Raw genomic sequence first — 23501 nt, forward strand, 5'->3', positions numbered from 1 at the left:
ACATATGCACATGTATAGGTTCATGCATGTGCACAGGTACACACACATACACATGCACAGGTGCACACACATGAACTTATGTACACATACGCACGTATAAGTGCACTCACATGCACGTGTGCACACATATACACACGTACAGGTTCACACATGTGAACATACACTTATACACGTGTACACACATACACATGCATAGGTACACACATGTGCACATATGTACATATATATACACGTATAGGTGCACTCATGTGCACATGCACACACATATGCATATGTACAGGTGCACACACATGCGCACACATACAGGTGCACACACGTGCACATGTGCACATATACAGGTGCGTGCATGTGTGCACATCCATATGCACATGTGCAGGTGCACGCACATATACACATGTGCAGGTGCGCACATGTGCATGTATGTACACACATATACACATATAGGTGCACTCACATGCACGTATGCACACATATATGCACATGTACAGGTGCACACACATATACACGTGTACAGGTGCACACACGTATACACGTGTACAGGTGCACACGTACACACATACACATGCACAGGTGCACACACGTGGATGTATGTACACACATATATACATGTATGGGTGCACACACATGTACACACACATACAAAGGTGCACACACATGCACATATGTACACATATAGGTGCACTCATGTGCATATATGCACACATATACACATGTACAAGTGCATGCACGTGTGCAAACAAGAGTTCACATGCACAAATGTGCTTACATGTATATGCACACACACCTATGAATGCGCACGCATACTTGCAAAAATGCACGTGTACACACACACATGAATGCACACAAAGCCGTGCAAACGTCTGTTTGCTGAGAGTGTGGCGCTCTGAAAGATACTGTGTGATTTGCAGAGATTCTGTACCAGGCAGTCGAGGGACAGCATCAAGATGATCACCCCTGAGGAGTTTCTGATTCTCCATCTCCTCCCCTTACTTTGCAAGATGGGGTATGATTATGATACTCAGAGCACCTCTTTGAGAAGAAATATCTATGACTTGTGGGAAATACAGCAATTATTGAAATAAATTCGGCACAACTGACATGCAAAAGGCACTCTGGAGGCTCTCTGCTGCTTCAAGGCCCACACCTGATGACAGAAGCCTGAACCAGTCCCTAGTCCCAATTCCAAACAGCCCCTCCTAAGTGAAGCTTTCTCTAGTAATTAACTGCTGCTCCCTCCGGAGGCACATGGTTCATAATGATGTCAGAGTGTGCCAGTCATAGCCTGCCTCTCGGTTAGTTGTTTACACTCTGAGTCTCCCCTGGAGATCATGTCTCTTTGAGGCCAGGTCCCCTGACTTGCCACCTTGGTGTCCCTGGAGGTGAGTGCAGCAGGTGCTTCATAAGTATCTGTGAGGCGAAATCTATTTAATTGGTGGAGCTGACTAAGACAGAACTGGTTACACAGAGGTGTCACTTCCCTGCAGACACAGGTACATGCATACATGCACAGAGCACAATGCTTACTGTATTAAGTAAAACAACAATTACTGTTACTATAAATACCCCCTACAATCCCTTCTAGAAAACATGGCTTCTTAATTATGCCAAGGCTCAGGGAGTCCAGAGATAAGCCGTCACTGCTATGCAGAGGGCCCTGGAAACAGAGAGCAGTGGACACAGCAAACCCTCTGGCCATACTGAAGCATACTGGCCAGTGGAGCCCCCCACCTCTCTGTGTACCTTGACACCGCATGGCTGATGGGTGGGCTTGGGGACACAGCCAGACACGCACGCCACGTTCTCACACTTAGCCTACAGGAGGAAGACATTATAAGCCTTCAACCTGAAGTGAGGAATAATTTATGCACAAGTGCTGAATAAAAGCATATTTGCAAAGTTGAGAAGCAATGTGAGCTCCAGTGCTCTGCAGTACCTGACTGTTGCCCTGTCCATGGATAATACTCCTGTGAGACAAAGAGGAGAAAGCCCTGGGCACTCCAGCACCACACCTGCGGGGGGCCTCTGTGAGTGGGGTGACCCAGGAAACACTGGGACTGAAATACAATCAATACATACCAGCTTTCTAAAAGGAAGGAGCATCTGAAAAGTGTGTGAGAAGCTTCTGCAATATGAAACTGCACATGTTCCAGCACCTGCCCAAGCTTCAGGCTTGTTCTGGGCAAATAAAATATGCAAAATCCTACCAGGCCATGTTGCCATGGGCTGTGTTGTCAAGGTGACAGAGCAGCTCCAGGGTCTGCGCCGTGCTCGATGAATCATCGGGGGACTCGTGGCTGCCTGATTCCAATTCCTTCGGCATCCTCCACACGGCTGCACATGTCAGGACTTTACTGTCTGAAGCTGAGCAACAGAGGATAATGTCAACAGAGCACGGTGTGCAGCCCCCAGTCTGCAGACAGCATACCAGCACTCACACGGACCCACAAGCAGGGCACAGCTGCTCTGTAAAATATTTAAAATCACAGGCAGCCAACAGAACAAGGCACAGCTCATAATTAGCATCCAGCTGACCCACTTGCTCCTTGTTTCAAAAACCATCATTCTGTTTCAGAAGGAAATCTAATTTCTTCAAAATTGATATCCTTCCGTTCTTCTTCAACAGTTCTTCAAAAAAAGGAGGAAAATGGGGGACTAGAGATATAATCGCCACCCCCACAGCTTGAGTCTTAGGTTGGCATAAAGGGGCCATTTCCTTCAGCTTTAAAGGATCATCTTCAACGGGTACTGAGCATGCTGAGAAATACCCCATTTGAAAATACTATCATTAGTGTTATTCAGCCTCATTTTACCTAAAGGGATGGGTGTCTATGATCAAAGATGCAGCAGGCTGAGGGTCATCCCGCCTGGCAGGTGGCAGTGTCACCCACCATGCCAACAGGGTGCAGCCTCCCAGAGACACTGGCCGTCCTCACGGCCCTGCTGCCCGGTCTGTCCTCCCAGAGACACTGGCCGTCCTCACGGCCCTGCTGCCCGGTCTGTCCTCCCAGAGACACTGGCCGTCCTCACGGCCCTGCTGCCCGGTCTGTCCTCACAGAGACACTGGCCGTCCTCACGGCCCTGCTGCCCGGTCTGTCCTCACAGAGACACTGGCCGTCCTCACGGCCCTGCTGCCCGGTCTGTCCTCCCAGAGACACTGGCCGTCCTCACGGCCCTGCTGCCCGGTCTGTCCTCCCAGAGACACTGGCCGTCCTCACGGCCCTGCTGCCCGGTCTGTCCTCCCAGAGACACTGGCCGTCCTCACTGCCCTGCTGCCCGGTCTGTCCTCCCAGAGACACTGGCCGTCCTCACTGCCCTGATGCTCATCTGCCCCTGTCTGTCAGGCGCTCCAGGATTCTGTATTTTGAGCACCTAGACAAGCCACTATGTGGATAATAAGAGACTAAACTCACAAGAGACACGAGACACACTGGGCCACTTATTTTCCTGGAGGGTACCAGGCACTAGTTCTCCGCCCTCTAGAAAATTTCTCAATGTGACAAATTAAAAAAAAAAAAAAAAAGATTCAACATTAAATTTCTAAATATAAATCCTTCTAGAATCTGCTTTCCATTTAGTTTTAAATTGTACACGTGGTAAGCACCATCCCTCCTTAAAGATAGCCTTTAATAAATGATTACAAAACAATGGATAGGGTTCAACATTAAATCATCAACTGATATCAAATAAAGAATTTAAAAGCATTATATATTATGTTAGAACAAGAAAAAAACAGCATGTCAGTAGTATTTCCTACACATGAACTAAGAAAAAAAATGAATATAACATTACGAAAAGGAAAATGACCTTGTTTTACATTTGAAAATGTATCACTTGTGAGCTACGATACTCCTTCAATCAGAATATCAACCGAGAAATACAGTAGTAAACACACAACAAAATAGCTTTGGGGGTATTGTTATTATTAACATTATCACCAATGACCAAATTTACTACATTTTTTTGACAAAGTCTTACTCTGTGCCCTGGGTAGAGTGCTGTGGCGTCACAGCTCACAGCAACCTCAAACTCTGTGCCCTGGGTAGAGTGCCGTGACATCATAGCTCACAGCAACCTCCAACTCCTGGGCTCAAGCGACCATCTTGCCTCAGCCACTCACGTAGCTGGAACTACCGGCGCCCGCCACCAGGCCTGGCTGGGTTTTCTATTTTTAGTAGAGATGGGGTCTTGCTCTTGCTCAGGCTGGTTTCAAACTCCTGAGCTCAGACAATCTTCCTGTCTCGGCCTCCCAGAATGCTAAGATTACAAGTGGAAGCTACTGCGTTTGGCCACCGATGATCAAATAATAACAAGTAAAATAATTATGTTTTCAACCAGAGTTTTTTGACTCCAAATTCAGTGCTCACTTTATATACCTTGCTGGGTCTAAAAGAATAAGAAATTATGGCACTCAACCAAAAAGAATCACACATATCATATATATATATGTATGCATGATGTTAACATTACCGTCTTTTTTTTTTTTTTTTTTTTTTTTGTAGAGACAGAGTCTCACTTTATGGCCCTTGGAAGAGTGCCATGGCATCACACAGCTCACAGCAACCTCCAACTCCTGGGCTGAAGCGATTCTCTTGCCTCAGCCTCCCGAGTAGCTGGGACTACAGGTGCCCGCCACAGCACCCGGCTATTTTTTTGTTGCAGTTTGGCCGGGGCTGGGTTTGAACCCGCCACCCTCGGCATATGGGGCCGGTGCCCTACTCACTGAGCCACAGGCGCCGCCCCAACATTACCGTCTTTAACTATGGAAATGGAATGCACAATGGTTTCTGTCTATATGGGAATTTTTTTTTAACGAAATTTTCTATTACACAATCTTTCCGCAGAGCCCATGAAGCTGCCAGTGGAAGTTCTGGAAACACAAAAATAACCACAAAGAAAATCGGCAACTCTGAGTTAAAAAGAAGAATTGAATGCCTGGAACATTAACCCAATCGAGGCATAGATAATTAGTCTTTCGAAATGATAGAAAAAGAAAGGTCTAATTTGAAGAGTGTTAGAGCTACTAACAGGAGAACCAAATTGTGCTTGCATTGCGAAATGAATGAAATATACAAAGTGACAAATGTAGGGATAAAAATATTGCCATTACATGGAAGATTCCCCATTGAACAAATCCCTTCTTTGGAGAACTCCATTCAGGTATAAAGAAAGTAACTTTTTTCTTGTAATTACCAGCTCACCAAACTCCTTAACCACTTCCGTGTTACCCTCAAAAAGGCCTAAATGGTGCTTATGAAATAAAATATTTCACTCTCTGGTAGCCTATCTCCCTTCTAAATCTAAAACAGACACTAAACTTACAGGACTAGCTGAACGTCTAAGTTCCATATATCCTGTTCATCTAGTAAGAATAACCGCCCTGCCGCACAGGCCATCAACTTGACAGAGAAAGCAAAAGAGGAACTTCAATGTCGTTAACAGAATATGCACTCGCTCCAACTTCCATTCCATCCTGAAGCTCTCCTAATATAGCAAAGAGGGGGTTTTGTTCTATTTTCTTTTAACAACACAAGGATAAGAAGCAATGAAATTTTGGAAGCTGGAGAGCAAATGGCTCAGTAGTAAATGACTGAGCATTGAACTGAAAACTAAGGCAGCAGAGAGGAAAGTTAAAAGCAACCTCAGCCACACTGTTCAGAAGTTCAGGAACTGGTGGCACCAGGCTCCTTCCAAAGGAGGGGATGGATAGGAAGGAGAGAGGAGATGGGAAGGGAGGGCAGGCCAGGGGAGAAAAGGACCTTGTGATGTGGGCCATTCTCACTGTGGTTAGGTGACATCTCAAAGTGGTTTTTATTTGCATTTCACTAATAATTAGAGATGATGAGGATTTTTACATGAGTTTGTTGGCCATTCATCTGTCCTCCTGTGAAAAGATGTTATTCATGTCATTTGCCCAGATTTTAATAGGGTTGTTTGCTATTTTTTGTTATTGTTGTTGTTGTTGTTGATTTGCTTACGTGCTTTGTAGATTCTGGTCATTAGCTCTTTCTTGGATTCATAGCATGCAAATATCTTCTCCCATTCTAAACGCTGTCTCTTGATCAGGCCCCGTCTATTGTCGCTACAATTGCCTTTGAGGTCTTCCTCATAAATTCTTTCCCGCGGCACCTGTGGCTCAAAGGAGTAGGGCGCCGACCCCATATGCCGGAGGTAGCAGGTTCAAACCCAGACCCAGCCAAAAACTGCATAAATTCTTTCCCAAGACCATTATCATTATGAGTTTTCCCCAGACAGTCCTCTAGAGTTTTTACAGTTTCGTGTTTTAGGCTTAAATCTTTTCTTGATTGTGAGTGTCTCTAATTTTTGTTTCAGTGTTCACTTTTTATTGATTGTGAATGTCTTTAATTTTTGTAAGTGTTAAGAAGTGTGGGTTCAGTTTCAGCCTTTTACATGTGGCTAAACAGTTCTTTCTTCCAGCACCATTTATTAAATAGAGATTCTTTTTTCCAATGTATGCTTTTTGTTTGCTTTATCAACGATCAAATGGTGATATGAGGCTGGTTTCATCTCTAGGTTCTCTGTTCTGTTTCATATATCTATGTTTCTATTTTTATGCCAATACCACATTGTTTTGAACACTACAGACTTACGGTATAACCTGAAGTCTGGTCACATGATTTGTTCTTACTTTGCAGAATTGTGCTGGATATTCAGGGTTTTTTCCAGTTTCATATAAAACAGAGAACTAGTTTTTCAAGATCTTCAAGATATGATGGTGTTTTTTCTTTTTTTTTGTAGAGACACAGTCTCACTTTATGGCCCTCGGTAGAGTGCCGTGGCCTCACACAGCTCACAGCAACCTCCAACTCCTGGGCTTAAGCGATTCTCTTGCCTCAGCCTCCCGAGTAGCTGGGACTACAGGCGCCCGCCACAACGCCCGGCTATTTTTCGGTTGCAGTTTGGCCGGGGCCGGGTTTGAACCCGTCACCCTCGGTATATGGGGCCGGTGCCTTACCGACTGAGCCACAGGCGCCACCCCGATATGATGGTGTTTTAATGGGGGTTGTATTAAATCTGTAGATTGCTTTGGGTAACATAGACATTTTAACAATATTGATTCTTCCCAGCCAAGAGCATGGCAATGTTCTTCCATCTGTTAACATCCTCTGCTATTTCTTTTCTCAGTGTTTTGTATTTTCTCATTAAGATACTTCACATCCTTTGTTAAGTGAATTCTAAGGTATTTCATTTTCTTCGGAGCTATTGTGAAGGGTTTTATACCTTTGATTTGATTCTCAGCTTGTATGTTGTTGGCATATATGAATGCTACTGATTTGTGAACCCTGATTTTATATCCCAAGACAGTGCTACAGTTCTTGACCACTTATAGGAGTTTCATGGTTGAATCCTTGGGATTTTTTATTTATAAGATCATATCATAGGCAAAGAGCAATAGTTTGACCTCCTCTTTCCTTTGGATACCCTTGATGTCCTTCTCTTGCCTAACTGCATTGGCTAAGACTTCCAGCACTATGACGAACGGCAGTGAAGATAGTGGAGATCCGTGTCTGGGTCCTGTTCTAAACAGAAATGTTTTCAGTTTTTCTACATTCAGTAAGATATTGGCTGTGGGTTTGTTGTGGATGGCATCTACCAGTTTGAGAAACATCACATCTATACCTACTTTCTGAAGTATTCTTATCAAAAAAGGATATTGAATTTTGTCAAATGTTTTCTCTGAGACTATTGAGAAGATTACATGGTCTTTGTTTTTCTTTCTGTTTATATGGTGAATTACATTTATGGATTTGTATATGTTAAACCAGTTTATACCCCTGGGATGAAGTCCAGCTGGCTGCAATGCATTATTTTTATGATGTGTAGCTGAATTCTATTTGCAAGAGTATTTTTGTGTAATGAATATTGAGTATTCATCAATGATATTATTCTGTAGTTTTCCTTATTTTGTTGAGTCATTTCCTGGTTTTGGCATCAGTGTGGTATTTGCTTCATAGAAGGAGTTGTGTGTGTGTGTGTGGGGGGGTCCTTCCTCCTCAGTGTTTTGGGATAGGTTTTGAAATATAGGTACAAGCTCTTCTCTGAAGGGTTTATGGAATTCTGGTGTGAAACCATCTGGTCCAGGACTTTTTTTTGTTGGAAGCTATTTTATTGTTGCTGCAATTTCAGTGCTTAATATTAACCTGCTCAAAAATTCTATTTATTCCTGGTTAAGTCTAGATAGGTAATGTGATTCCAAGAATAAGTATCTTTAAAGAAGAAGAAGAGAGTCCCCAAAGCATCAAAGATCTATTTGAACACATCATAGTTGAAAATTTCCTAAGAATGTCCAGAGACCCAGATACACAGATGCTAGATGGCTATCAACTCAATTCAAACAAAGCATCTCCCAGACACAATGCAATTAACTTGGACAAAGTCAAAATGAAAGAGAAAACTCTGCACGTAGCCAGGCAAACACGGCAGCTGATACACAGGGCAAACCCATTAGGATGACAGCAGACATTGCAGCGGAACTCTTTAAAGCTAGAAGAAAGTGGGCTCCCACCTTCAATCTTCTCAAACAAAACAACTGCCATCCTAGGATTCTGTACCCTGCAAAACTATGTTTCACATTCAATGGAGAAATCAAACCCTTTACTGACAAGCAAACATTGAGGAAATTGGGCACAACAAGACCAGCACTGCAGGAAATACTCAGACCTGTACAACACACAGACCACCCCAGTGGACCAGCAGCACAGTAAAGACACCCAGAAATTAAGGCAAAGCCCAGCTGCCACAATGGCACACATGATAAAGCAAAGTAACAGACCTCCACACAACAAGAGAAACAGAACTCCACTATGCTTATCAATTCTCTTAAAAAATGTGAACAGCTTGAAGTCCCAACCAAAGAGACATAGGTTGGCTAAGTGGATAAAAATGAACAAGCCACGTATATGCGTCTTCAGGAAACACATGTAACTCCGAGGACAAATCATGACTCAGGATAAAGGGTTGGAAAACAATATCACAGGCAAACGGAAACCAAAAGAAGGAAGGAGTTGTGATCTTTTTTGCAGATACAACTGATTTTGAAGCAACAAAAGTAAGACTGAGATGGATAATAGATACTAGTCAGGGAATATAACAAATAGACATCTCCATTCTAAATATTTATGTACCCCACTTGATTTGAACAATACGATAACCTGATAAGTTTGAAAACACAAAGAAGTTTCATTTTTAAAATTTAACTGACAAATAAAAATTATACATATTTGTGGTATACAACACGGTATTTTAATACATGTATATATTGTAGAATAGCCAAAAAAAGTCAATTAATATTTGCAGCACCTTCCATACTCATCACTTTTTCTTCTTAGGACACTTAAAGCCTCCACTCTTAACAATTTCCAAGTACACAAGACATTGTTATTAACTATTACAGCATGACGTACAGTGAACCCTATGAACTTATTTCTTTTGTCTAATTGGAATGCTCTGTACTTTGACCAACACCTTCCCAATTCCCCCTGTTCTTCCCTCTGTTTCCTGGTAACCGTGTTCTTCCCTCTGCTTCCTGGTAACCGTGTTCTTCCCTCTGCTTCCTGGTAACCGTGTTCTTCTCTCTGCTTCCTGGTAACCGTGTTCTTCCCTCTGCTTCCTGGTAACCGTGTTCTTCCCTCTGCTTCCTGGTAACCGTGTTCTTCCCTCTGCTTCCTGGTAACCGTGTTCTTCCCTCTGCTTCCTGGTAACCGTGTTCTTCCCTCTGCTTCCTGGTAACCGTGTTCTTCCCTCTGCTTCCTGGTAACCGTGTTCTTCCCTCTGCTTCCTGGTAACCGTGTTCTTCCCTCTGCTTCCTGGTAACCGTGTTCTTCCTTCTGCTTCCTGGTAACCGTGCCCTTCCCTCTGCTTCCCGGTAACCGTGTTCTTCCCTCTGCTTCCCGGTAACCGTGTTCTTCCCTCTGCTTCCCGGTAACCGTGTTCTTCTCTCTGCTTCCCGGGAACCGTGTTCTTCCCTCTGTTTCCCGGTAACCGTGTTCTTCTCTCTGCTTCCCGGTAACCGTGTTCTTCCCTCTGCTTCCTGGTAACCGTGTTCTTCCCTCTGCTTCCCGGGAACCGTGTCCTTCCCTCTGCTTCCCGGTAACCGTGTTCTTCCCTCTGCTTCCCGGTAACCGTGTCCTTCCCTCTGCTTCCCGGTAACCGTGTTCTTCCCTCTGCTTCCCGGGAACCGTGTCCTTCCCTCTGCTTCCCGGTAACCGTGTTCTTCCCTCTGCTTCCCGGGAACCGTGTTCTTCCCTCTGCTTCCCGGGAACCGTGTTCTTCCCTCTGCTTCCCGGGAACCGTGTTCTTCCCTCTGCTTCCCGGGAACCGTGTCCTTCCCTCTGCTTCCCGGGAACCGTGTCCTTCCCTCTGCTTCCCGGGAACCGTGTCCTTCCCTCTGCTTCCCGGGAACCGTGTTCTTCCCTCTGCTTCCCGGTAACCGTGTTCTTCCCTCTGCTTCCCGGGAACCGTGTCCTTCCCTCTGCTTCCCGGGAACCGTGTCCTTCCCTCTGCTTCCCGGTAACCATGTTCTTCCCTCTGCTTCCCGGTAACCGTGTTCTTCCCTCTGCTTCCCGGTAACCGTGTTCTTCCCTCTGCTTCCTGGTAACCGTGTTCTTCCCTCTGCTTCCCGGTAACCGTGTCCTTCCCTCAGCTTCCCGGGAACCGTGTCCTTCCCTCTGCTTCCCGGTAACCGTGTTCTTCCCTCTGCTTCCCGGGAACCGTGTCCTTCCCTCAGCTTCCCGGGAACCGTGTCCTTCCCTCTGCTTCCCGGTAACCGTGTTCTTCCCTCTGCTTCCTGGTAACCGTGTTCTTCCCTCTGCTTCCCGGTAACCGTGTTCTTCCCTCTGCTTCCCGGTAACCGTGTTCTTCCCTCTGCTTCCTGGTAACCGTGTCCTTCCCTCAGCTTCCCGGGAACCGTGTCCTTCCCTCTGCTTCCCGGTAACCGTGTTCTTCCCTCTGCTTCCCGGTAACCGTGTTCTTCTCTCTGCTTCCTGGTAACGGTGTTCTTCCCTCTGCTTCCTGGTAACCGTGTTCTTCCCTCTGCTTCCTGGTAACCGTGTTCTTCTCTCTGCTTCCTGGTAACGGTGTTCTTCCCTCTGCTTCCTGGTAACCGTGTTCTTCTCTCTGCTTCCTGGTAACGGTGTTCTTCCCTCTGCATCCTGGTAACCGTGTTCTTCCCTCTGCTTCCCGGTAACCGTGTTCTTCCCTCTGCTTCCCGGTAACCGTGTTCTTCCCTCTGCTTCCCGGTAACCGTGTCCTTCCCTCTGCTTCCCGGTAACCGTGTCCTTCCCTCTGCTTCCCGGTAACCGTGTCCTTCCCTCTGCTTCCCGGTAACCGTGTCCTTCCCTCTGCTTCCCGGTAACCGTGTCCTTCCCTCTGCTTCCCGGTAACCGTGTCCTTCCCTCTGCTTCCCGGTAACCGTGTCCTTCCCTCTGCTTCCCGGTAACCGTGTTCTTCCCTCTGCTTCCCGGTAACCGTGTTCTTCCCTCTGCTTCCCGGTAACCGTGTTCTTCCCTCTGCTTCCCGGTAACCGTGTTCTTCCCTCTGCTTCCCGGTAACCGTGTTCTTCCCTCTGCTTCCCGGTAACCGTGTTCTTCCCTCTGCTTCCCGGTAACCGTGTTCTTCCCTCTGCTTCCCGGTAACCGTGTTCTTCCCTCTGCTTCCCGGTAACCGTGTTCTTCCCTCTGCTTCCTGGTAACCGTGTTCTTCTCTCTGCTTCCTGGTAACGGTTTTCTTCCCTCTGCTTCCTGGTAACCGTGTTCTTCCCTCTGCTTCCTGGTAACCGTGTTCTTCCCTCTGCTTCCCGGTAACCGTGTTCTTCCCTCTGCTTCCTGGTAACCGTGTTCTTCCCTCTGCTTCCCGGTAACCGTGTTCTTCCCTCTGCTTCTTGAATTCAGCTTTTTTGGATTCCACATATGAGTGAGGTCTTGTATCATCTGTGTTTCTGTGCCTGGCTAATTTCACTTAGCACCAAGTCTTCATGGCTGACCCATGTTTCTGTGAATGACAGGATTCCCTTCTTTTTGGGGGGCTGAATAGCATTCCGTGGTTTGTATACACCACATTTTCTTTACCCCTTCGTCTGCTGATGGACACTTGGGTTGATCCCACATCATAATAAACTTTCTATTTTCAAACTCACCATGCTCAAGTGAACTAAATAAATAAGAAATGAAGACTTTCCAGTATGTGGCAGACAGGGGAGCCACCAAATACTCAGGGCTGTGTGGAAGCACCAAGGGCCACCTGTGGCCTATGGGCATAGCAGGTCAGAGCAGATACTCACCATGGATAGACACACCTGCTGTGAACTGTGTGCGGGCTTACAGGATGCAAAAGGGAAAAATTCACTAGATACCTTTCCAAAACACTACTGAACTCACGCATTTTTCTAAAAATTGGTAAATAAAAGGGGGAAAGTTTAATGGAATTTTTAGTGTATTAAAAATCTATTTAGATTTTCTGAAAGATATAGAATTTTCTTTCCAGAACTCAGTCTGAGAACCTGGTGGGGACAAAATGAATCCAAAGTCCCTGCTAAACAATCAGAGCAGTGGCAATCACCCCAAGGAAGACCAGAAAGCTACAGAGAGCGCTCTGAGCATGAGCGGCCTCTGCCACATCACCACCGGCAAAGAGCAAACTGCAGAATCTGCTGGATACAGAGTGTGCTTTGGGTTTGGGGAATATGGTAGTCGTTATCAGAAACTCTCCAAATCCTCAGAAGCAGGTGAAATTGAAGGTAAACACTACTAAGCAGGAACACTGGAGGTATACCAATGGAGACATACAAATTGGTTCTGAAACTGGAGGATTTCCATAGCTGCGTGAATCTCAACAGAGCATCCAAAGCACATCCAGCAGCTATCAAAGAAACTGAGGTGCTTTTCAGAATGAATACCCATCTTCAGAAGGAAAATGCTGTAATAAGCAGGGAGGTATTCATTTTTTACTTCTGTCCTTAACACCATCTTGAGGTTAAGTCCTGCTGTATAACTAACTGCCCAGGCGTAAGTAATACTGTAAGAACCAGGAGCCCCAAAGGGCCAGGCTCAGGCGTCTCTATAAAACCAAACCTATGGCAGGAAACACAGAGCCACTGCCCACTGCAACCCCACGTGTGCTGACAAAGAGCCCGAGAGCCCAGCACACGTGTGCTCGGAGGGAATTCACACAGCATGTTCACAAAGAGGAAACTGAGGCCCAGTGAAGTTAACTGACTTCTCCACATTCACACAGCTCATTAGCAGCAGAGTCAGGGATAAAATGAAGCCTCTTGACTCACAGAACAGTCCATAGCTTTGAAAGAGAAAATGCCAGGTTGTATTTTTAAGGCCAATTTGATGCCACTATCTACTTTTTACATGTTAACACAAAAGCTAAAGGCACTTAATGAGATAAAAAGATAATCAGGGCAAAATGAATGGAAGAGGCACACTTGAGGCTGCCAACTGCACAGTGCAGGGCTGCAGTAAGGGATTAGGAGTCAAAAGGCTTAGAGGAATTCAAAGGAGATTAGAGCCTTTGTGAGGTGAATAGCAGCTCCAGGCAGCTCTGCTAAAGGGCTAACAATGCCTTGGCTGGGGGACATAATCTGACCCCCGCTGGAGGGGGAGGAGGCTTCCGGGGCCTGCAGCATAATGAGCAGCTAAGAAGCAGCTGTGGCTATTTTTAGGGCTGCATCCATCTCCAGGAGTCTGGCACAGGCTGAACAGGGTGAACGAAGGCTCCACTAAGCAATCGCCTGCCGCAGGTGAACCTGGTGTGCGTGACAGGACGCCTGAAATTGTGACTAAAAATACTTCTCCCTACAGGCCATTTAATGCCTTGGGAATAGCACTGCTTCTAAAATACACAGCCTGAGCCTGCGGTAAGCAGAGCCCTACTGCAGTAAGGCCCTGAGGCTGACCAGGACCACGGAGGACTTCAGCGATCCTCCCTGTGGCCTCTCCTCCTCAGGTGCCTGCACCTCTGCCAAGCTCTGTCGTGGGACACAGGAGGAGGGGCCAGCCTCCCTTGCTGCCATGGGCCCCAGAGCCACGGCAGGCACAGGAATGAAACACCATTCAGAGTATTTGGCCCAGATGGTCTGTGACAGTGGCCAAAGCAGAAAAAGATATGGGTGGGCTGCTCAGGGCCCCGAACCACAAGCCAGAAAAGCTTGGGGCTGAGCTGGGGAGCTGGCCGAGAGGCCACAGTGCAGGCACCACTCCTCACACACTCTTCACCTGAGACAGCTCACAATGGACCTAGAGCCCCCAGCTTGTAGAGGAGCCCAGGTCCTATTTGGAAGGTAGGCTATTTGACTGAAAACACCCTTTATAAAGTTAATAAAGGGCCACAAGGTGGAAACTCTGCCAAGGTACAGGTGCAGTTAAAAGAAGCAACCTGCTTGGTTTCCAGCCTGCCTTCCTGCAAATACTTACAGCTCGGGGGCACACACCTTGACTGGTAAGAGATCTGTGACTTTCCCAAACATTTGATAGATCCCTTCTCTATCACAAGTGGTCTTTAGGACTGGTCTTTAGGATACCTTCCAGATTCTGCATTCAGGGGGACCAAATGACTCAGCTGGACCCGTGGCCACGTGTAAGAACTGACTCAACAGGTCCTGTGACCTTCTGCCCGTGAACTACTGCAGTGATTCGGCTTCGCAAACAGCAGACCCATCCCCTAGTCCCTTGTCTGCCAAACCACCTTTAAAAACCGCAGTCCCCGAATTCTCAGGGAGATGGGTATGAGAAATTCCTCCCATCTCCCCACTCAGCACCGCACGATATAAAACTCTTTCCTGCCTCGACCCTGCTGCCCGGTTGTTCCCGCTTCTTCTTGAGCAGAGGGCGATGAGTGGGAAGTGGGTGGGCGGTAATGTGGCTGTAGGAAAAGGTAACAGTCCAGACCTGCAGGGACTGCCGCACAGACCCTGAGATGGTGCCGATCCCTGTGGACTGGACATTATCACCACAGTAAGGACTGGGCCAAACAGGCATGCGGGAGCTGTGGTCCAAGTCCACCCCAGAGAGGGCTCCAAGGGGTTGGCATATCCAACCTATGATTATTTCCCCACTTTCTGCATGCGTGCTAGAAAGAGCAGAAGGACGCAGATGGGGAGAGAGGGACGCACAGAGCACACGTGTGCATCTGACCTGTGAGCTCTGACCTGGGTCTCACGCCGTGGATGTCGGCCGCGCCCCGGGCTGCAGTATGTGCAGGTGTGAGCTCTGCAGGCCCCTCGGAGCTCCGGGGCTCTGACAACGTTGCCTCTTCCTCTTGCTCCTCCTCGCAGGGGCAGCAGCGCCTTCCATGGTAACTAAGATCGGGTTACTTCAGCATCCCCATTTTTGCCTACAGCCCCAATTCCCCTCATTCTGAGACATATTTCATAGATATTCTGGGTTTAGTTCCAAACCACCACAATAAAGCAAATACTGAAATACAGTGAGTCACTCAGATGTGCTGGATTCTCAATTCCCATAAAAGTTATGTCTACACTGTGCTGTTGTCTAGTAATGTGCAATAGCATCACACCTTGGAAAATAACAACAGACATACCTCGATTTTTTGGCGCCTGTGGCTCAGTGAGCAGGGCACTGGCCCCATATACCAAGGGTGGTGGGTTCAAACCCAGCCCCAGCTAAACTGCAACAACAACAAAACAAACTAGCCGGGCGTTGTGGTGGGTGCCTGTAGTCCCAGCTGCTTGGGAGGCTGAGGCAAGAGAATCGTCTAAGCCCAAGAGCTGGAGGTTGCTGTGAGCTGTGATGCCACAGCACTCTACCCGAGGGTGACAAAGTGAGACTCTGTCTCTAAAAAAAAAAAAAAGAAAAGAAAGAAAAATACACTTTAGTGCTAAAAACATACTGCCAATCATCTGAGGCTTTAGCACGTGATGACCTTCTTGCTGGGAAGGGTCCCCCACCCTGGCTCTGGTTGGTTGCTGACAGTGATGAAGTTTGCACATCTACTGACTCTTCCTTTCATGAAAGATTTCTCTGTAACCTGAAATGCCATTTAATAATATTTTACCAACAGTAGAACTTCTTTCAAAATTGGAGTTAATTCTCCTAGATCTTGTTTGCCACTGCTTTACAACTAAGTTTATACACTATTCTGAAAAGCTGGTTGTCATTTCAACAATGTTCACAGCGCCTTCCCTGGAAGGAGCTTCCATCTTAAGAAACCACCTTCGTTGCTCCTCCATAGGAAGCAACTTCTCATCCATGAAACTTTTACTGTGAAGTTGTAGCTATTCAGTCCCACTTCTAATCCTAGTTCTCTCGCTGTTTCCACGAACTCTGCAGTGCCTTCCTCCATGGAAGTCTCAAACCCCTCAAAGTCACCGGGTGGCTGGAATCAACTTCTTCCTGACTCTTGTGAATGTTGGCATTCTGACTTCCTCCCATGAATCATAAATGTCCTAACATCGAGAACAGCGAATCCTTTCCAGGTTTTCCATGTGTATTTTTAATCCATTACAGGAATTTTCTGTGTCAACTCACAGTCTTTCAAAAGATACTTGGTCAATAATAAGGTTAGAAAGCCAAAATGACTCCTTGACCTGTGGGCTACAGAAAGATGCTGTAGTAGCTGGTGCGAAAACATCCGTCTGCTTGTGCGCCTTCCTCACAGCCCTCTGGGGACCAGATGCACTGTCAATGAGCAGTAATATTAATATATATATACACACACACACATATATAAGTAATACATATACGTACACACACATATATGGTAATATGTGTGTGTATATCTGTATGTATTTATTTTGAAATATATGTATGTATTTACTTTTGAAATTTCTAGGATGAGTGCACAAACTTCATTGTCAGACTTCATACAACAGCCCTGATGGCCATTCCAGAAAAAGAGTTCCCAAATTGCTTTGAGGCACTGGTACTGGTGTGTAGCTTCCCAAGGGGAGCGCCTCAAAGGTGACCAAAGTGATATTCAGAAATAAGGTATGTTGCACTTTTTCTAGGATGAGTTTGCAAACTTAATTGTCCAGACTTGCACTTAATAAAATTACAATGAAACATACGAAGCAAAATGGACAAAACAATCAAAACAGAGACAGAGAAATCCAATGTAATACTCAGAGACTTTAGAACAACTCTGTCAATAACTGATAGAACCAGTCAGAAAAAATAAAAATAGTAAAGTGACAAAAGAGTCTAATAGAATTAACACAATTTTTCTCAAGCTTAAATGAAACAAAAAAATAAATTTATAATAGTTCACTAAAAACTCAACACATTTCAAAGAGTTAACATCAGACTATGATATTTTACTTTTCACGGATGTCCCAGCCATGGAAACTAGACTGCACGTGGATATCCGAATTTCTGAAAGCCACCAGGAGAGGATAAATGATTGAGAAAAAGTTCAGTCTTCACAAGAAAGCACCTTCTCGTGAAAGGTCACAGCAAACACATGGCCAAATGTGAAAAGCCCAAACTGAAGGTGTGTTGAAATCCTATAATGCAAACACTGCTGATTTAGATTATCTAGCTGCCAAAGACCATGGACTCAATGGACTCAGTAGATTATTACAGATGCCACTGAGAAAACTGCTGCCCACAGCAGCTGCCCAGGCCTAAGGTCCTACAACGGCTAATGACAAAGCACAAAGTGAACTCGAGTCTTCTGACTCAAAGTCTAAGGTTGTTTCTATTCCACAATATCTATATGTATTAATTAACCTAAATCAAATAAATATTTAAGAAACTTACCTAATGGTTAGGGTAAGCAATGAAAGGACCCACTTTAGATTGTCAACCTAAATGGCAATTAAAAAAAGTTGGAGTTGGGCAGCGCCTGTGACTCAGTGGGTAGGGCGCTGGCCTCATATATCAAGGGTGGTGGGTTCAAACCCAGCCCAGGCCAAACTGCAACAAAAAAAAGCTGGGCATTGTGGCAGGCGCCTGTAGTCCTAGCTTCTTGGGAGGCTGAGACAAAGAATTGCCTAAGCCCAGAAGTTGGAGGTTGCTGTGAGTGGTTTGATGCCACGGCACTCAACCAAGGGCAATAAAGTGAGACTCTGTCTCTACAAAAAAAAAAAAAAGTTGGAGTACACATATCTTGAAAATGTCTTAGTGTGTAATACAAATTGAACGGTCACGCCTATAGATAAGTAAGCCTGGTGGAAGTGACACACTCACCCTCACTCACAGAGGACCTCGAGCCCAGTCTCCCAACCCAAGGTCGCATCTATTACGCTAAACAGCCTAGGCCAATGCAGTGTCTGCAAAAGACTCTCCCAGTCTATGGCGGGGGTGAGAAGCTGGGTGGACTGCTGGTGGGTGTCACAGGCAGGCCTGGCAGCACCTCCCTGCTTGTCCAGCACCACAGCAGCGTTTCCACCCAGGTGATGCTATGACAGAGTGTGTGCATTTTACCTCCCCTCCTTGGATTTAGGCTGCTCCAGGAGAGCAGGGACTCTGGCCATCTCAGTCACACCTGAACTCCCTCTAGACAAGAAGGACTTGATGGCTGTGAGTCCATGACATTCGTCTTCTATGTCAGGTCAAGTACCTGCTCTGACTTGAACATCAGTTAGCAAGCCCTTTGGGTTTGGGAGAAAGCTCTGTCACTTACTCCATGGAAGGCCACAGGCATGGCTTTAACAATGTGGCTCCCTGAGTGTGGCATCACTCAAGGGAAGTGGCCAGTGCCACACTGGATGCCTTCTGGGGTGACAGGGGGCTCCTCTCAGCCCCTGGGACAAGACCCGGAAGGCTGCATGCCCAGGGCCAGAATTCTGACCACATGTGCCCCATGCTGCCTCATGGTCACCTCTGGGCTCTGTCCCTCCCCACCCCCTGATGGTTGTTTCTAAGAACCACCTGCACGGCTGCCCCTGTGCACACCCTTTCTCTTCCTGGTCTCCCTCTGTTGGGGTCTCTCATGCTCTGTCCCTGGCTCCCTGCTCAGAGGCGCTGTCTGCTATCTGGTCCACTCAGGGAGCCCAGGCACTGCGCTCTTCAGGGAGGCACTGTCCTTGCCTTCATGGGCGGACACCTCACACACTTTAGTACATCTGCAATCGTGGTTAGGTTCACACTGACTAATGCAGAAATTTCAAGTTTCAAAAACTTGAAAATAAGAGAAATTAGATTTCTTTTTTTTGTCTAAAAGTGCCTCTGGTTTTGGTGGCCCTGCCCTGCTTCTTAGCATCCCTGCAAAAAGGCTGAAGATTTTTTTTTATAGATAGCAGCCCTTTCTTAAGGATGAAGGGGAGAGAAAGCAATTCTAAGAAAAAAGGGGTCTTCACTGTGAAAGGTGGAACAGCTCCAGGGACGAGGCCCCTGGGAATATTTACACCAATTTCATGAAAAGGAAAAACAAAACAAAATGATGAGACAAAGCAGACAGAAGAAATTCAAGTGGCCAGAGGAAAAATTCAGAAATTCAGTCAGCTGCTCCAAAGTCACTGCTATCAAAACAGTATCTGTGAGCAACTGCAATGTGTACAGAAATAAAATTCGTCCAGAAGAGCTCAGGAAATCCTAACGAGCTCCCTTTAGATGGTCAGTTCCAAAATACTAATTAAATTCATTAAAATACAATATTTAATGATGAATAAGTCCATCCACCACCCCAAATTAAAATTCCATGTTGAAACTTGGAATATTAAATTATTTGAATTTAATATTTCAAATAATTAAATTATATTAAATTATTTGAATTTCTGTATCTTAAAATGTAATTGTGTTTTTTTCAAATTCCTACGGATGACAAAGACAGAAAAAATACAAACAACAAATTATTTCAATGGGATTGCCAGAGACCATTCTTAAGCACTAGAGGGTCTTATACTAACTGAATTGAGTTCATGTTACGTGGAAATGTCAAGTTCAAACACCAAAATGCTTTAAGAGGTTTGCCACTTGAGAATGGGAATTTTATATTTAACATTACTAAAAAGAGCCAGTTGATGCAGACATCTGAGGGGGGAAATCTCAGCAAAATGAAATACATAAGGTTATGAAAATCCGAGGACAAATCTAGCGTGCCGGGCAGTCCGGCTCTGTGCTACATTTGCGTCAGCAGCCATCACCAGAGCCGCCTGCCCCAGCTTCACTCTTCTGTTCCCCAGGTGGGCGAGGCAGCGCCTCTGCTGGGCAGGGGCCTCCTTCTGTGGGGAATGTCCCTCTCCTGGGGTGACCCTGCCCACACCATGCAGCTCACACACACAGAGCCCCCCGGATGTGACTAATGGACTGTTCTAGACTGAACATGCTTTACCTCAAAGTGACAGATTTGTCCTTCCTCTCCAGCCTTTTGTCTAGCACAAACACAAAATGCCCCGCAGGCTCGGGCTGGCCGAGCACTGCCTGGTTTCCATGTGTTCTCCATTCCCTCCCCTTTGGTGCATACCTCACACACCTATAACCTCGTCTCTGTCTGGTGAGTCTCCTGCCTCGTTCATCCCTCCACATTTAACCTTGAAGCCTGACTGCCTGCAGACGGCCGCATGGCTGCAGCGCCGGCTCCTGGCAGGGCGTGTGCACTGATGGGCTGGGGCAGAGCCAGCTGGCTGCAGCGACGCCGTTGCCCAGGGAACAGCCACAGAAGTGTGTGCTCCTGAGTCTGCACCAGGCTGGGAGCCTCTGCTGTGCTCAGCTGGAGCACAGGGCTGCAGAAGCTGCGGCCCAGCTGGTGCCAGTAATGCTGCAGGATCAAGGGGCAGCTCCAGAAGCCGCCACCTTCCCACTGACACATCGGCTGATCTGGCCACTTATTAAGGAATGTAACACCCCCACCCCTGAATCAAATGCACAAAGTATCAAGAAATAGCTCTCTCAAGGATGTGCTCTTATTATTTTTAAACAATGCCTGTTGACTAGAAATGAGCGCAGTGGCCCTGGTTACCTGCTGAAGGGTCTGCCTTTTATTAGTACACTTTACATGCCTCCCATATTCACCATATTACAGTCCTAACTCAGAGAATATATATACATATTCTACGTATATACAGAATACATAGATATTGAAAAAAGTCAGCAGAAGGCCAGCTGCCCTGGCCCATGGCTTCCATGGCTGTGTCCTGTCAAGGTGACAGGCCCTCTGGAGGCAGGGGCCTCTCACACGGCCCCTCGGTCTGCACCCCAAGACTCGCCTCCTACCCTAGCAAGGACATGGACAACTAGGTGACGCTGCGCTGACAACCACACGCACGTGCCTGGGTGTCTCAGCATAGCCAGGGCATCTCCCGCCTGGCTGTCTTCCCTGGCATGGTCCTGACCTGCTCCTTCCTTCTGTGACCTACACTGAGAGTGTGGGGCAGCAGGGAGAGGGCTCGGGAGGAGCTTGTGCCCTAAAAGAAAGCGTCACTGTGGCTTCCCCACCACAAAGGACACTCAAAGGAGAGCCAGACACAGCTAAATAAAGAGCGGGAAGAAAGAAAAAGGACCCCACCGGGGGATTTGTGAGGGTCGGCGCAAGGCCCAGGAGCCAAGGCAGCCCTGCAGGTGGAGGAGGCTGACCCCCGGGTGTGCAGAAGCCACGCAGCCCAGAGCCCCCGACCAGCATCCGGACCACGAGGGGTGCCGAGAGGAAGGAAAGCAAGCTACTGTTGACTCAGTTTCCGTTACCAGACTGCACTTGGCTCCCCTCCACCCACACGTCTTCTCCACTCCAGGAAGCAGGTGCTATTTCCAGTCTGTGGAAGAGAAAACCCAGGTGCATAGAGGGCCACTCGCTTCCTCAGGACACACAGAGCAGCTTAACTGGAGGCAGGACTCGCACTCAGCCCTCCCACTTCACAGTCTGCTTTTCCAGCTTGTCAACTGGCCTTTTAGGGAGGGCAGGGAGGAAGGGCACACAGCGGGAGGGGCCCCGGCGGCAGAGCCAGAAAAGATGTGGTTGCTGGGAGCGGGAGGTGCGAGGCAGCAGGGTGGGTCTCCTGATGGAATTGGGCATCAGAGCCACACAAAAGCACCCAAAGACCCAGCAATTCTCCACAGGAAGCCTGTCCAAAAGAAAAAAGTCAAACAGGCACAAAAGATGGATATGTATACATGTGGATTTCAGTACAGATTGTCCAATAGAGTAAAGTACTGAAAATAAATATCCCCCAATGAAGAACTGGCTAAACAAACAGGGACCCGCACAGCTGCTTCTCAGGCGAGCCCCCGTGGCCCTGGGCGGCGAGCCTGTGCCCTGTGCTTCCCGCTTGCCTCCACCCCCACACGCACCAGAGACCCATGAGAGGAGGCCCCCAGCACAGCTTGGAGGTTAACCTTGACGTCAGGTTTGGGTCTGACTTAGGGCAAAAAGTGGAGCCCGCTGCCAGCCAGGCTGTTGCAGAAACACCTCCCAGAGCCTCTGCTCCCGTCAGGACTCAGGGCCAAATCATGCTGGGGATTCGGTGCTTTCAACTTCAAATCAGAGTTCGCTTGTTTTCCTTCAGAACCGCCCCAGATGAGCTTGCACATGAGAGCAGTTTGCTTCTAGATTCCAAAAGAAGGTCCCACAGAGGAAAGGTCAGGGGTACACCAGCACAGCCCCGGCCTTCTGATGCCCCCAGAGCTACGACCCAGGAGGACTAGAACCAACCAACTCCCTCTGGTGCTCCCGCCCAGAGACACAGCGTAGCAGGATGGAGCCTTCCAAGACCCCAGCTTCGTCCTACACCTGCACCAGGCATAGGGGCAGAGGCAGCCAATCCCCCCTGGTTCTCCGCCCTCTGACCCAGGAGCCCAGGAGCGGAAAGGCAGCCTTCCAAGCAGAGGCAGCTCTATAGCACTGTCACTGCACACACCTGCGGACGAAGCTTACATGGACACTCCTTATGTTTAAAACATTTTACTAGGAAACATCTTCCATTAATCTCCAGTTGTCAGACACCAGATTCCAGAAAGCCCAGGAGTGTGCCAGACACGACTACAACAGGGACTCTACCTAATAAATGTCAATAACATAACCCAATTATTTGTGCCCTCATATTAATCTAAAAAAAAAAAAAAGAAAAAGAACAAAAAAGAAAGGCTAAGAGCAGGCTCAGAAGGATCGGGACAGAGGACTGTCCAGGAAGACCTGGGGCTGGGCGACATTCTGGATCCCGGGCCCAGGAATGATCAGCGTGCGCAGCCTGTGTCTCGAGGTATCTTCATATTTGCCTTGGTGGCTCAAACATGTTTTCATAAGCACGTGTAATGGGCAGTGTGCATGGGGAGAGGGGGTGTCTTAGAGTCCATGCACCCCACAGAGCACCGGTGACAGCGCCTGGCAGAGTACCAGTGTCAAACCCACAGAGGAGCACACCCAATAGTGCCTCCCATATTGCAGGGTCCATGCTTTCAGAGTACTCACAATGCCAACTCACACACTAACAAGGAAACCAAAGCTCAGAGCTGGAGTGGCCTGTCCAAAGCAGTGAGGAAGGATCAACCCTGGATCCAACTCCAAAACCACACGGGTCCACTGAGGACAGGGGCTGCACTGGAGGCCCAGAGATGAGATGGACTATGAGCTGCCCCTACTAGGGGGGA

General features: G+C 47.3%; 1 protein-coding gene across 3 annotated transcripts in view; it reads right to left on the bottom strand.

Annotated features, from left to right (window-relative positions):
- Window positions 1-23501, bottom strand: part of EIPR1 (EARP complex and GARP complex interacting protein 1) — a 179973-nt gene that overhangs the window by 56855 nt on the left and 99617 nt on the right. For 2 of the 3 annotated variants that reach the window (XM_053587104.1, XM_053587103.1), the window contains exon 4: window positions 2205-2361. The exons of the other annotated variant lie outside the window; for it this stretch is intronic. In XM_053587104.1, the coding sequence (XP_053443079.1) occupies window positions 2205-2361 (157 nt within the window). The remainder of the gene's footprint in view (window positions 1-2204; window positions 2362-23501) is intronic. 3 annotated transcript variants of the gene reach the window in all.

Source organism: Nycticebus coucang, chromosome 4 (genome assembly GCF_027406575.1).
Source record: "Nycticebus coucang isolate mNycCou1 chromosome 4, mNycCou1.pri, whole genome shotgun sequence".
Classification (NCBI taxonomy): Eukaryota; Metazoa; Chordata; class Mammalia; order Primates; family Lorisidae; genus Nycticebus; species Nycticebus coucang.